At 44.0% G+C, this 15,059-nt stretch overlaps 1 protein-coding gene across 4 annotated transcripts in view; it reads left to right on the top strand.

Annotated features, from left to right (window-relative positions):
• The window catches only part of CDPF1 (cysteine rich DPF motif domain containing 1), a 68,170-nt gene extending 55,264 nt beyond the window's left edge, over positions 1-12,906 (top strand). For all 4 annotated transcript variants that reach the window (XM_078618516.1, XM_078618518.1, XM_078618514.1 and 1 more), the window contains 2 exons: positions 10,670-10,781; positions 11,943-12,906. In XM_078618516.1, coding sequence (XP_078474642.1) covers positions 10,670-10,781; positions 11,943-12,056 — 226 coding nt within the window. In that variant the 3' untranslated portion in view covers positions 12,057-12,906. The remainder of the gene's footprint in view (positions 1-10,669; positions 10,782-11,942) is intronic.
• Positions 12,907-15,059: the final 2,153 nt, after the last annotated feature.

Raw genomic sequence — 15,059 nt, 5'->3', positions numbered from 1 at the left:
CAAAATAGAATACAACAACAAAATTCAAGAACTACTCAACGATGGCAGCTATACAAAAATAAAAAAGAGACCCCACCAACAGCCTCGTCATTAAAACCAACAAAATCATTTCTGATTCAACCGCATTAATTGATCAAATTTGAGACTGATGCCATCCAGACTGCCACTCTACGCCCGACCTTATGGAAGAGGTACGTAGATGACACTTTTGTCATCTGGCCACATGGCCGGCCTGCTCTAGACCAATTCCTCGACCACATCAATTCCATACACCCAGCCATCAGATTCACCATGGAAGTCGAAAAAGATGGCAAGCTACCCTTTTTGGATGTCCTAATTAAAAGGAGACCTGATGGTTCAATGAGCCATGCTGTCTACAGGAAAGCCACCCATACGGATGCTTACCTAAAACCGGATTCCCACCACCATCCATCCCAGAAGAATTCCCTCATCAAGACTCTATACCATAGAGCCCAATGCATCTCTGACCAGGAACACATTGCCAGTGAACTCAAACACGTACGTCAAGCTCTTAAGGCTAATGGTTACTCCGACTACACAATACGCAAAGCCATCACTCCAACCATCAAGAAGGATCCTGTTGAGGAGCCTTTCAAAACCATCACCTTACCCTACATTGCTGGGGTCACAAAAAAGATCTCCAAAATCTTGATAAAACACAAGATCCAGGTCCGATTCAACACAGTACATAAAATCCGTGATCCGGTCCCGTCTGTAAAAGATGTGGTTCCAGACATACAGTACCCTGGCATCTACAAACTAAGTTGCCTCTGTGGTAGCAGTTACATTGGAGAAACCAAACGACATGTCTCGGACCGAATCCGTGAACATAAAGCAGACTTGAAACACGGTAGGACAAACACCTCAGCCGTGGCAGATCACTGTTACAATTCAGTGGGCTCACATGACATTGACTTCTCCAAGACAGAGGTTCTCTGCAAGGCATCTGGCTACCATGAGAGATTCGTTCATGAGGCGATCCACATATACAAACACAGAGACAATTTCAACCGAGAAGATGGATTCTGGCTCAGTAATCATTGGAAGGAAGTAATAAACCATTTCGGATCTTAACTGATTGTGTTCACGTTTACAGTGACTTTCAGACCGCGTTCCACTCACTGGCATTGACTATATATCTTGTATTCTCCGCAGGGAATGGATTCTTTGGTCCGCTGCAAGTCTCCAATCACCACTCTCCCATTGACATATTTCGCTGCTTCCTCTTAGTATCTTTCACGCGACGGTCAATGGTATAGTGTATAGCGGATTGTATAATAATAAATAGTATAAAATTGTAATGTTTAATACAATGTACAAGGTAATACATGGTGTCGTAGTTGTATGGTGAATATGCAGCAGTGTGGTGTGCAGTAGGGTGGGTAGAATAATACATAGTGTAATATTACATAAATATGCTAAATTCCTCTTGATATGCAAATTATTTTGTCAAGGCGCTCTTCCTCCTCCCTCCCAGCTTAAATAGACGCTCCAAGCCCAGGACGTGTCATTCAGACTCTGTCTTATCGACAGACCTGTTCTTCACCTGAGGACGGCTGCTTGCGTTGTGGCCGAAACGTCGTGAGAATTATTTTATCATGTTTTATTTGTATTATTCTATTATTTCCATTCTACGTGACTTTACCGAAAGAACCAAGAAGAAGTGTTATTTAAACAATGGTCAGCGAGTTTCGGAATATCTTTTGGTAAACCTGTATTCTTTACCAGTGTATCAAGTAATTCAAGCGACTCGCTCACTGGAACCTTAGTGAATAGCGAAATAACATCAAAACTCACCAAAATATCATTAGGGTTAAGTTTAATATCTTTGATCACATTCACAAGATGTTCTGAATTTCTTATGAATGAAGATGTCTTACCAATGTAGGGCTGTATTTTAGTTCTATATTTTGCTAATTTATATGTGGCAGAGCCAATTGTACTGACTATGGGTCGTAATGGGATGCCGATTTTATGAATCTTTGGTAGCCCATACAGTCTAGGTGGTTTTGAAGCCCTTGGCTTAATTAGGAATTGCTAATTTTTCGGGATTAATTAATTTGCAATGATTGCAGTAGTCTTACGTTCCAAAGTATTAGTTGGATCTCGTTTTATTTTAATGTAGGTACTTTCCTCTAATAAATCTTTAATTATTTTTTATCATAATCGGCTCGTGACATCACTACAGTAGTGCGACCCTTATCAGCTGCCAGGATTTGAATATCTTTATTTAGACGAAGCGCTCTTGAGGCTTTTGCCTCATTCGAGCTAATATTTACTTTTGGTACTTTACTATTCTCAATTATGTTGGCAAACTCGTGTCTAGTCATCTCTGCTTCATTATGTGGAAGGAGTCTTACTGCTGATTCTACCTCAGCAATTATCTCATCCACTGGAATTGTGCGTGGGGTAATGGCAAAGTTAATGCCTTTAGAAAGGATAGAAATCATGTCAATGGTTAAATCAGTGTTAGTCAAGTTCATTATGGTTTTGTTTTTAAATTGTTCCTAATTAAGCCAAGGGCTTCAAAACCACCTAGACTGTATGGGCTACCAAAGATTCATAAAATCGGCATCCCATTACGACCCATAGTCAGTACAATTGGCTCTGCCAAATATAAATTAGCAAAGTATATAACTAAATAAATACAGCCCTACATTGGTAGGACATCTTCATTCATAAGAAATTCAGAACATCTTGTGAATGTGATCAAAGATATTAAACTTAACCCTAATGATATTTTGGTGAGTTTTAATGTGATTTCGCTATTCACTAAGGTTCCAGTGAGCGAGTCGCTTGAACTACTTGATACACTGGTTAAGAATACAGGTTTACCAAAAGATATTCCGAAACTCGCTGACCATTGTTTAAATAACACTACTTCTTATGGAGAGGCGATTTCTTTAAATAAAGGGAAGGAGCAGCAATGGGCTCTCCTTTATCTCCTGCTATAGCAAATTTGTACATGGAAAACTTTGAAACCAGAGCACTTGCCTCGAGCACATTAAAACCATCCTTTTGGTTTAGATATGTGGATGACACTTTGGTTGTCTGGCCACATGGTAAAGATACACTTAACGATTTTTAAAATCATCTCAATGCACAAAACCCGGCCATTCAGTTCACCATGGAAATGGAGGTGAATAACACACTCCCGTTCCTGGATATTTTGCTTGGACATGGCCTAAATGGTAAAATAACACACTGCGTTTACAGAAAGCAAGCACACACTGATGCCTATCTGAATGCAGATTCGCATCATCACCCAGCTCAGAAATCCTCTCTTATCAAGATGCTCATACATCGGGCTAAAACAGTGTCAGATGGTGAAAGTCTAGTGAGAGAGATTAAACATATTAAAGAAGCACTAAGACAGAATGGCTACAATAATGCTCAAATTAACAGAGCACTAAATGCCAAATCACGATCGCAAAGCAACACTGCTGAAAGCGATCAGATTGTTAAAACAATTAAAATACCATATATCTCAGGAGTAACTGACAAATTAGCCCGTGTTTCGCAAAAGCAAAACATTACAGTAAGATTTGGTACAGTACACAAAATTCAAAAACTAGTAACTTGCACGAAAGACGAATTTCCTAAATTATCAACAGAAGGTGTATATTTCTAGATTTGAAGCTTTCGTGACTGCAATGATTCATATTCTCAGGTTTTTTCGGTAAAGTCACGTAGGTAAAACATTAAAAGTAATGAAAGTAAAATAAAACAAAACAAAAATAAAAATAAAATTCACGACGTTTCGGAGGCAACACAAGTCTCCGTCATCAGGTGGGACCGTCACAGCCAGATTAGCTGCATCAAGTGAAGCAATGATTCAAGATGTAATCCCTTATAAGCAAGTTGAAGGGGGGGAGGAGAGGGGGGGGGAGTTCATCAGAATGTGGTAGCCAATGAATGGAACGTATCGGGAGGGAGGGGGGTGGGAGGGGGAGGGAGCCAACAAAACATTTGGCGACGGCTTGGACGCGGCTGCTGCGCACGCCAACACAATGGGCAGAAAGGGGGGAGGGGAGGTCTGATACACATGATAGAACAAAGGAACGAAAATGCCCATGTTTATACCAATGCAGGCTGAAAAATGAAGAGAGTACTGTTAAAAATAACTGGGGATGTTAACACTCGGTGAAGTAAATTAAAATAGTGCCTGTCAGATAAGATGGTCCAAAAAGTGTAATTAAGTCTTTTTTGCGTGGTTAATAACATCTTTCCAGTGATTACTGAGTTTGTACCCATCATCACGGTTGAAATTATGTCTGTGTTTGTATATTTGTATGGCTTCGTGTACAAACCTTTGATGGTAGCCAGGAGGCTTGCAGAGAACCTTGGTCTCGGAAAAGACAATATCATGAGAGCCCGCCGAGTTGTAGCAATGATCGGCAACGGCCGAAGAATCAGTTCTGCCGTGTTTCAGATCTGACTTGTGCTCGCGGACACGATCAGCAACATGACGTTTTGTTTCTCCAATGTAGCAATCACCACAAATGCAACTCAATTTGTAGACTCCAGGATACTGTAAGTCAGGAACGACATCCTTCACAGATGGAATCAGATCTGATGTACCTGCGCTGGTTAAGCATTGCCTCACCAACACCTATTTTACCTGGAATGGCACCTTCTACAAACAGAATGAGGGTACCCCTATGGGCTCCCCCTTGTCACCAGTTATAGCCAACATTTTCATGGAAAAGTTTGAATCAGACGCCATCCAGACATCCACCCTGCGTCCTTCCCTGTGGAAGAGATATGTGGATGACACTTTCGTCATCTGGCCACATGGCCTCCCAGCATTGAACCACTTCTTGGACCACATCAATTCTAGACACCCATCTATCAGATTCACCATGGAAGTGGAGAAAGACGGTAAACTACCATTCTTGGATATTCTGTTTAAGAGGAGGCTTGACGGATCCTTGGGACATTCTGTCTACAGGAAAGCCACCCACACAGATTCCTACCTGAAACCGGATTCCCACCACCACCCATCTCAAAAGAATTCTCTCATCAAAACGCTATACCACAGAGCCCATGGCATTTCTGACCAACACCACCTGACTGATGAATTAAGACATGTACATCGGGCCCTCAGGATGAACGGATACTCTGACCGTACTATCCGCCAAGCTGTCTCTCCCACCACACAGAAACAACCACATGAAACTCCGACCAAAACTATCACGTTACCATACATAGCAGGCGTGACCAAAAAGATCTCCAAAATTCTAAACAAACATAAGATCCAAGTCCGATTCAGCACAGTGCATAAAATCCGTGATCTGATTCCATCTGTGAAGGATGTCGTTCCTGACTTACAGTATCCTGGAGTCTACAAATTGAGTTGCATTTGTGGTGATTGCTACATTGGAGAAACAAAACGTCATGTTGCTGATCGTGTCCGCGAGCACAAGTCAGATCTGAAACACGGCAGAACTGATTCTTCGGCCGTTGCCGATCATTGCTACAACTCGGCGGGCTCTCATGATATTGTCTTTTCCGAGACCAAGGTTCTCTGCAAGCCTCCTGGCTACCATCAAAGGTTTGTACACGAAGCCATACAAATATACAAACACAGACATAATTTCAACCGTGATGATGGGTACAAACTCAGTAATCACTGGAAAGATGTTATTAACCACGCAAAAAAGACTTAATTACACTTTTTGGACCATCTTATCTGACAGGCACTATTTTAATTTACTTCACCGAGTGTTAACATCCCCAGTTATTTTTAACAGTACTCTCTTCATTTTTCAGCCTGCATTGGTATAAACATGGGCATTTTCGTTCCTTTGTTCTATCATGTGTATCAGACCTCCCCTCCCCCCTTTCTGCCCATTGTGTTGGCGTGCGCAGCAGCCGCGTCCAAGCCGTCGCCAAATGTTTTGTTGGCTCCCTCCCCCTCCCACCCCCCTCCCTCCCGATACGTTCCATTCATTGGCTACCACATTCTGATGAACTCCCCCCCCCTCTCCTCCCCCCCTTCAACTTGCTTATAAGGGATTACATCTTGAATCATTGCTTCACTTGATGCAGCTAATCTGGCTGTGATGGTCCCACCTGATGACGGAGACTTGTGTTGCCTCCGAAACGTCGTGAATTTTATTTTTATTTTTGTTTTGTTTTATTTTACTTTCATTACTTTTAATGTTTTACCTACGTGACTTTACCGAAAAAACCTGAGAATAAGAAGGTGTATATCGGATTAATTGTTTATGTGGCAGATGCTATATTGGACAGACAGGGCGTAACATTAGTGTAAGACTAAAAGAACACCAGAGAAATATTAAACTATCACAAACACAACTGTCGGCAGTGGCAGAACATGCTTGCCAACAGGGACACTCAATTGATTTTGATAACGTTGAAGTGTTGTGTAAAACTAGTTACTACTGGCAAAGACTAATTAGAGAATCCATTGAAATCGAGAGAAACAGAAATAACTTTAATCACTCAGACAGCTACAGGCTCAGTGCGGCCTGGAAGCGTATTATTAAATAAGATACATTACAATTCCTTCTATGGAAAACAAACACTAACTGATTACTAACGCAGCATAATTACAAAAAAACACATTACAACTGATTACTAATCTACAACTCGCATCGTAACAACTGCCTGATTACTAATCTAGTATATAATTACAATAACCGCCTCAAATCGTTGCACCTGATGAGTTGATGAGTTAATGATGACGTCACCCTGCTGCTGCTCTATTTAAGACTGGGAGCCAGAGCAGAGCCTCACCATTCTGGCGAATTGCCCGATGATGCTGGATGCAATTACCAGCGAAACGTCATACTCAAAAATTGTAAATGTTGTGGTTTCACGCTTCAACACACCGGTGGGCTAAAGCAGTAAACTATTTTACTAGTCTTTGTCAACGTGACACTTTTTTACTGATTGGCCGTGTCGGGTGGTGGAGGGTTACGAAACATTTATAAATAATGCGATCTAAACCCAAAAACGTTGATTATGGACACACAGCTTGGTCTCCGTCTCTCTTTTATTCTTGTTATGCCGCTCACACTCCGCCGATTCCGACAGTGGACCGGCTGTCTCTCTTGCGCGCTCCGCGCGCCCTTTCCGTCAGTCGCACTTCCTCCTGCTCCCGCACACCGTTGGCTGACGGTGTGCTTAGAGTCGTCTCCAGCCACGTGGCTGATGGTGCAGGAGATGCCCCACAACCCAACGTGGTCCCACTCTGTGACTACACCAACTGACCACGAGTCTCTTCTGGATCCCCCTTATATTCCCCTTACACGTCATCGTGTCTCCACCCTTCACCACGCCCTTTCCGAACCTTCCAGATTACACCCTTCACTTCGCGCCCCTCCGGCCCTGCCCTTAGGCTCCCGCCCCTGATCTTCCAGGCATCCGATTGGACCGGAGGTGGGCAGCGGACCTTCCCATACGCCCACATTACTGGGCCCCACCCCCAATACTCCGGGCGTCTGATTGGCACAGAGATGAGCGGCTAAACCTCACTCACGCTCGCATTACATCATGATGAGTACGGCTGGGAGGTCATCGGAGACTTCAAAATGGTGGCATTCCTGATGCGTCTCCAAGGTGGTTTTACCAAGTTTCCCTGCTATCTTTGCCTTTGGAACAGCAGGGACACCAAGGCGTACTACCACAGGCGGGACTGGCCACAGCAGACCAAGTTCTCTGTGGGGAGGAACAATGTTAAGTGGGAGCCACTGGTGGACCCCTGAAAGGTGCTGATGCCACCACTGCACATCAAATTAGGCCTTATGAAACAATTTGTCAGAGCTGTAGATAAGGAGTCGGCAGCCTTCAAGTACCCTAAGCTGTCTGAGGCAAAGGTCAAAGCCAGTGTCTTCGTCGGACCACAGATAAAGAAGATCCTGGAGTGTAATGAATTCCCCAAGAAGCTCACTAGTAAGGAGAAAGCGACTTGGAACAGCTTTGTCGCAGTGGTTCGTGGCTTCCTGAGCAATCACAAGGTCAAAAACGATGTGGAGCTGGTTGAGACTGGTGAAGAACTCCGGCACAGTGGGCTGTAGGATGTCCCTCAAAGTCTATATCCTTGATGCTCATCTTGATAAATTCAAGAACATGGGAGCGTACTCGGAGAAGCAAGGCGAGCGCTTCCACCAGCATATACTGGACTTTGAATGCTGCTACCAAGGACAGTAGAACGAAAACATGATGGGAGACTACATTTGGGGGCTGATTCGTGAAAGTGATTTACAGTATAATCGTAAATTTCGAAAAACTACTCGCTTCTAAATCATCTGTAGTCATTTTTTTATTACTTTAGTATAAATACATCTTTATTTTGATTCATGTTGTTTTTTCTGACTTTGTGAACGAAAATACATAATTTCACCTGTTTTCTCATTGAAAATAAGTAAATTTCTAAATATCACTGTCCTGGTCACAAAAGCAAAGTTTGTGGGGTATAATAGCCATTTTCTATACTTTCTAAGCATAAGCAATTAGGAAATAACACTTACTACCCAGGAACAAAAATTGTGTTACAGTGATAGAACTGGGAAGGGTGTGGGGCTATGCAAATCCGACTGTGGGCCCCCCACCTTTCTCCTGACTCACTTTTACTTAAATTTACCTTATGGCGGGGTCCCGAATAAACAGAAGTCAAAATCGTAATTATTATTTTTTGGCAACTCCGTCCGACCGCGCACATAAACGCCCCGACCCACCTGGCGCGGATCATTATGTTGTCATGTCGTCCAAGCGCAGCAGCGAGGACGAATGCGCAGAAGAAAAAAAACTTTGATTAGCGCATCGTGTAGAGCTAGTCGAAAGGAATAGATTGCCGTATGGTTCGCCTTCATCGGACATAAAATTATGTCGCAACGCAGTTCATGCGAGAGATATTTTTAACCCGTATACAATAATATGTTAGTCTATAACTATATCTAATTTTTTGTTGCACTGTTTATTGGGTTTAGAGGAAGACCGTCTCCCAGTAACAGTATTAATAATAAATGTAAAGGAAGAATACTCACAATTAAGCTATCTTGCTTTCATGCCGGCCCCATCGCTCTTGGGTTACCCCAAAGGGGGTGGATCGCGCAACTTTCTGCTGCTCTATTGATACGATAGCCAGATGCGTTAATCGGGCTTGGTCCATGTGTAATAAAGGACTCGATCCTGGGTCTGTCTCCGTTGTCCTTTATTCGGGTTCTTACACTTTTCCCACACGGCCCTCGCTCAGAGCTCTCCCCTTGGCAGCTCCATAGCTGCTCTCGCTCCCGTAGCCTCCACACCTCTGCAGCTCCGCTGCAGATTCCCTGTGCAGTCCTCCGGCTGCCCTCACTGCAGCTCCACCGCTGCCCTCACTGCAGCTCCACCGCTGCCCGTCGTTCCTCCGCGCTTGGTCACCGCTGGCCGACGGTGCCAAGTCTTACTCCCCCGTGTGTGTGGCGATCTCGCCACTCCTCGACCTCCGCCCTGTGTGGCCTCACTCTAACTCTGTCTCCCACACTCTCCCGTCTCTTCCGGTATCTCTCCCTTAAGACCTCACCCCTCTCTCACACGTGACCTAACTCCTCCCCCCATGACGTCATATCCGCGAAGCCGTTTACGCCCGCATTACACATGGTAGACCGCAGGTAATTTTTTATTAATATTTTTTCTAGAGTTTTTTTTACATGCTGTTACTTGTTTATCTGTCGATTCGGGGCCCCCTTGTGGCCGACTCGGCTCCTATGTGTCGCATAACGCTGCCACACACCCCCAACCATCGCAGCGCCCCTGTTATATTTCCCCTGACGGTCCCGATGGTGGGTCTGTACCCCAACTATAATTACCCCTACCTATCACCCTTCAACCCCTCCCCAACGCCACTCATGTATCTCCATAAGTACTATGTGTGTAACCACGATGTATTTAACCACCATAGCTTGTTCATTTTGTGATGCATTATATTATTACATGACATTTAAAATTATATATTTTTTCCATTTTCAACAAATTTGCTATGGTTTCATTAGCTGACTTAGTCTGGCTAAATGTGAAATCTGGCAAACCGGAGTTTTACTTTGGGCCCACAAGTGAACATAAAATGATAATTGTTAGGTTCAAGGGCACTGTGCGTGTGTTTGGCGTCAGTGGTTGTCCCGTGGATAGAGCCTGGGCTCAGGGCTGTAAACGGGATATCGAGCAGCAACCACCCTCTACTCATTTTGATCAAGTCATTAATTTTGACTTTCGATTCAATATAAAAACACATTGGCAGATGCAAATACTATTCTATCCACTGGTGATGATTCACACAAGTGTTGAAGAGAATCTATCCTTAGGAAACCACGGTATAATGCCACACAAAGGGGGTTGATCACTATTCTATCGATCTCAGAGGGATCATAATCTGAGTCAACCGCCCCCCAACCCAAATGAGGAGTGAGGAGGCATTAGGTGCTCATCTCTTTACAGCTCTGAGCCAGTGGTGAAAGTTTCACACTCCCATGATGGTTGGCAAGTTTATCCGCATTGGACAAACGACTTGACGATCTTTGAAATTGCCTAACTTTCTAACTTTGAAGAAATATTGAACCATGGCTATCTTAGAAAATTCAGAATTTCTCGTATATTGGGGTATTAGGCAAGGCTAATATGCCAACGGTTTGGTATCATTTAGGCTAAAAGAGGACAGCTACACATGCCAAGACCCGTTCGAGACTGAACGTGGACAGCTGCTGGTGCTGGGCTCTAACTGCTCGCTGTGTCAACGTGTTGTGTGCACGAGCCAGGTAAACGCTCTCCACTCGCGAATGCCAGGCGCGCTCGCTTCTCACTTTGGGACAAATGGAGGGGTTGATCTGAACAGGCGCACTCATTACGTCTGCTTTATTTTATTACCTCTGCTTTATTGTATTCCTTGTATTCTTCAACTTAGATGCTAATTATTGCATTGTTGTGTATTTGCAGGTTGGGATTTACATTTTATACTGGATTTTGTCCACTGCCATTCATTTATGCAGCCAATTTTTTTTTCTTTCAAATTGGCTAGAAATTTATTATGGGGCCTAGGACATTTGGCAAAAGATCATATATTGCAGTGTAAACGATCCATGGTAGTGCTCAATGTGATGCCATTTGTGCCAAGAAGGCCTGGTATGCAGAAATAACATTATCTTCCATGATGGTTGTATTTAACAGGACCCATATCTGACATAGCGGGCTCTTGCCGATAAGTATCTGCCAGTTCGGCAGCATAGGTTCAAGCAAGTCTAAATGCTGATAAGACACTGAATGTCAAAACCAGTCCCGAGTTATGTGTGGTGAGCCAATGCTGCTGAAATTATTCACTCTTATAAGGTTGTGTGGCTAATGAATGTTTTACATATGTGTATAATGTTGAGGGATGGATATATAAATGTGTATTAAGTAAGAACATTTGTTATTGTGCACTCTTATGAGTCCAATCCATCACGAATGCACATTGATCACACCTTAAAGTAGGCTATCTGAAACAACAATACTGTTTTGAGTCTCGATTTCAAGCTTTAGTGACTGCAGGGATTCATCTTCTTGGTTCTTTCGGTAAAGTCACGTAGAATGGAAATAATAAAATAAAATAAATAAAACATAATAAAATAATTCTCACGACGTTTCGGCCACAACGCAAGTAGCCGTCCTCAGGTGGAGAACATCTGTCGAGGAGACAGTCTGAATGACAAGCCCCAGGCTTGGAGCGACTATTTAAGCTGGGATGGAGGGGCGAAGAGCGCCTTGACAAAATAATTTGCATATCAATAGGAATTTAGCATATTTATGGTAAATGCAGATATGCGATTAGTACTACTTGTGAAATGCGTAGGAGGTCATGCTATGATGGGGAAGTTGTTGTGAGTACTGTGTGGATTGTTTGAGCTGTGTACCATTTTATAACATGTTGTATCTGTATGCAGGACTGCAGTCTTTTCTACACGAGGCGGTTTTGCTTGGAGTGCATTAAACAACACATCTCTGAATTTCCGGCTGAGATCCAGTTCGAACTGAAAAAGCGAGGAGTTTTATCTTGAGTCTGGCACATAACATAAAAATGGGTGCATTATCGAGTTGTCTTTATTTGAAGCAACATGTGACTAAATGCACAACTGATAACCGCTTAATTGACCCAGCAAAACAAAAATACAATATATGAACAGTTGCTGAGCACAGGTAAAAGGGCCAAAAACAGCAAGTGCCCAGCAACAAACAGCACCATCAAAGTTATAATTAGTAAGAGTTAATATGCCTCTGAAAGTGAGCAAAGTTATTATACGAGCTTGGGAAAGGAGGCAATTCCAGATTAGTGTTATGGAAGAAGCTAAATACGTTAATGTGACGAGTACGTTTTCACAGTCAATGATTCCTCAATGGTTTTTTGGGTTTGGTCACAATTATCTGGCCCAATATATTTTGGTAACACCCTTTACCACACATGCTTGTAAACGTGCATATTTAATTTATTTGGCTGTTGGGCAGTAAGAGGGTCTTAAACACACATTTCAGCAGATTGTTTCACAGCCTAATCCAAAAATCTTAAGAATCCTAACGACAAGTGATTGTGACCTGCAAGTGTTGTGGTTCAATAACATATGGACAAGATAAAGCAATTGTCGTGGCATATTACAGCAGCAATGTCCCAGTTTTGCGTTGGGGATGCGTTCCTAAGAGGTGCAACGACCAATATTGAAACGACTTACATCAGTGATTGTTCTTGTAAGAATTAATGGGGATGTGTTCCTAATATTGCCACTTCACCTATTGTTTAACTTTTTTCCTGTGATATTACCCCTTTTTGTTTTTGGTTAATGACAGTTATATTCAAATACACTTGTGAATAACATTCAAATTCCCAAGACATGTAAATAAAAAAATAACATCATATTTTACAGTTTGAATTTTTCTTACCTTTGGTACTGGGCTGGCTTAGCGTGCTGGATGGTGGCGGCGAGGTGGAGGAACAACAACCTTTCGCTACTAAGTGGTGGTGACGTCATCACGACACTTGTGCCAGGCTGTGCACTTTAAGGCCACGTGAAGTGTCTAACGTCCGACACTTCACAAAGGGAAGCATTGTTAATCTCATAAATAATAAATATTGTATATTTGCATGTAACAATGAAATAAACTGTAGTTAAATAGAACGTCAATATAAATATAAATCTGTTTTATCTGCACTTACCTTGAGTCCTGATGCAGGCTTGGTTGTCGGAAGGCGGGCAATGAGTCACCACAATTGCACACACACACGGAGGCACTCGCACCAGTACCCACCATGCACCAGTAAGTAACAGTGACGTCACCACGATGCCTGTGCCAGGCCAGGTGCACTTTGAGGCCACGTGAATTATTGAAGGCTCGCTGGCAGGTCACGGGACAGACCCAGATGCAATGGGTTGACTGAGATGACTAACAAATGCACCAACTATACCCCCTACTGTGCCAACTTGCTGCATTATAGCCGCCCGGCGCTTCGCTCGTCATTGTGAGCGTCACTGCTCTGCCCTCCCTCGTTGGAGGGCGACTGTCTCCAACTGCCCAGTAGCATAATTCACGAGCCTCCTCCAGGCGGGCCGATCTTGACACTGCTGGTACCAGTCTTTGCCAAGTCCACTCAACGTCACATCCTCCTGTACCGAATCAGTTAATCTCTTCTCCAGCTGATGTCGTGCCCATTTAGCCCCCGCTATGTGGCCAAACAGAAGCAGCTTGGGCATGTGGTGGCTGGACATGCGGGCTACATGACCTAGCGAACGCAGCCTTGCCTGCCGGAGGAGCTCACTGATGCCAATGTGTCCAGATTTTCGAGGATTTGTGAGCTCACACAATCCAGCCTGGTTAATCGTCGGCATGCCAGCCTGAATGTTTCTAACCAGTGCAGATGTTCCATCAGAGAGGTACACGTTTCACAAGCATAGATAAGGGAGGGCATGACTGTAGCCGAGACGACCCGAAGCTTTGTGTGGAGCAACAGACCAGGTAGCTTCCACACAGCATTGCGCAGCCGATTAAAGGATAATGCTGCCAGATTCGGAGTGAGACTTTTGCTGTCAAACTGGAGCTGGTCATAAGCACACTGCCCAGGTATGGGAAACTCTCCACAACTGCTCCATCACCAATGGGGAGCTGAGGGAGTGGAGTGATTGGTGGCACAAAATACTCAGGCAGGTGCTTAGTTTTGGTGGGGCTGATGGTAAGACCCCACCTCTTAGTGGCACGCTCCAGGTTCAGCAGCAGCATCTACAACTCCTGCTCTGAGTGAGCAGCAATCACCAGATCATCAGCATACAAACATGGTTAACGAATAGGGAGCCATCCCTCGACCGCACCCTGGCATCGATCAGCCTCCCGTTGAATATGTACCAGATGGAAATTCCTCCAGTCCAGTCATGGAACGCTTATGATGTGGGAGCCAGAGGACATCCCTGTCGCACCTCGAGGTGAACAGAGAACGGCTCTGACTCCTGGTCATGTAACTTTACCCGGGCCTGCCCACCATCATGAAGACCCTTCATGATGTTAGCAGAGAATCAGAGACTCCGAAAGCACAAAGAACTACCCACAGTCCTGGCCTGTTGATGGTAGCATAGGCCTTGACGAGTTCGATAAAGCAGAGATGTAGGTCATGTTGGAATTCCCTACACCTCTGCTTTAGCAGATGGACAGAGAATATGGCATCCGTGCAGCACTGCCCTGGTCTGAAACCACATTGGGGCTCCGCAAGCCTCTCCTCAGCATGCCTGGGAAGGCGATGTTGAATAATCCTTGCCAAGAACTTTCCTGGCACACTGAGAAGAGAGATGTCCCTATAGTTGTTAAAATCTGTGCCGGTCCTCCCTCTTAAAAGAGGGGGAACACCAGAACATCCTTCTAATTTTGCAGAACTTGTCCTGTGGTCCAAACAATTGTGATGATGTCATGTGGGCAGATGCCACTCCCCCAGCATTTTGCTTGGGAGATCATCTCTGCCCAGCCCTTTTCCTGGTTTTAGACTTCCTCCAAATATGGCACCTCAGCTAACCATTCAGAAGGGGTGG

The sequence above is a fragment of the Lampetra planeri genome, chromosome 58 (genome assembly GCF_965212315.1).
Source record: "Lampetra planeri chromosome 58, kcLamPlan1.2.h2, whole genome shotgun sequence".
Taxonomy (NCBI): Eukaryota; Metazoa; Chordata; class Hyperoartia; order Petromyzontiformes; family Petromyzontidae; genus Lampetra; species Lampetra planeri.
The sequence above is the reverse complement of the archived record's forward strand: the minus strand, read 5'-3'. Positions and strand labels throughout refer to the sequence as shown.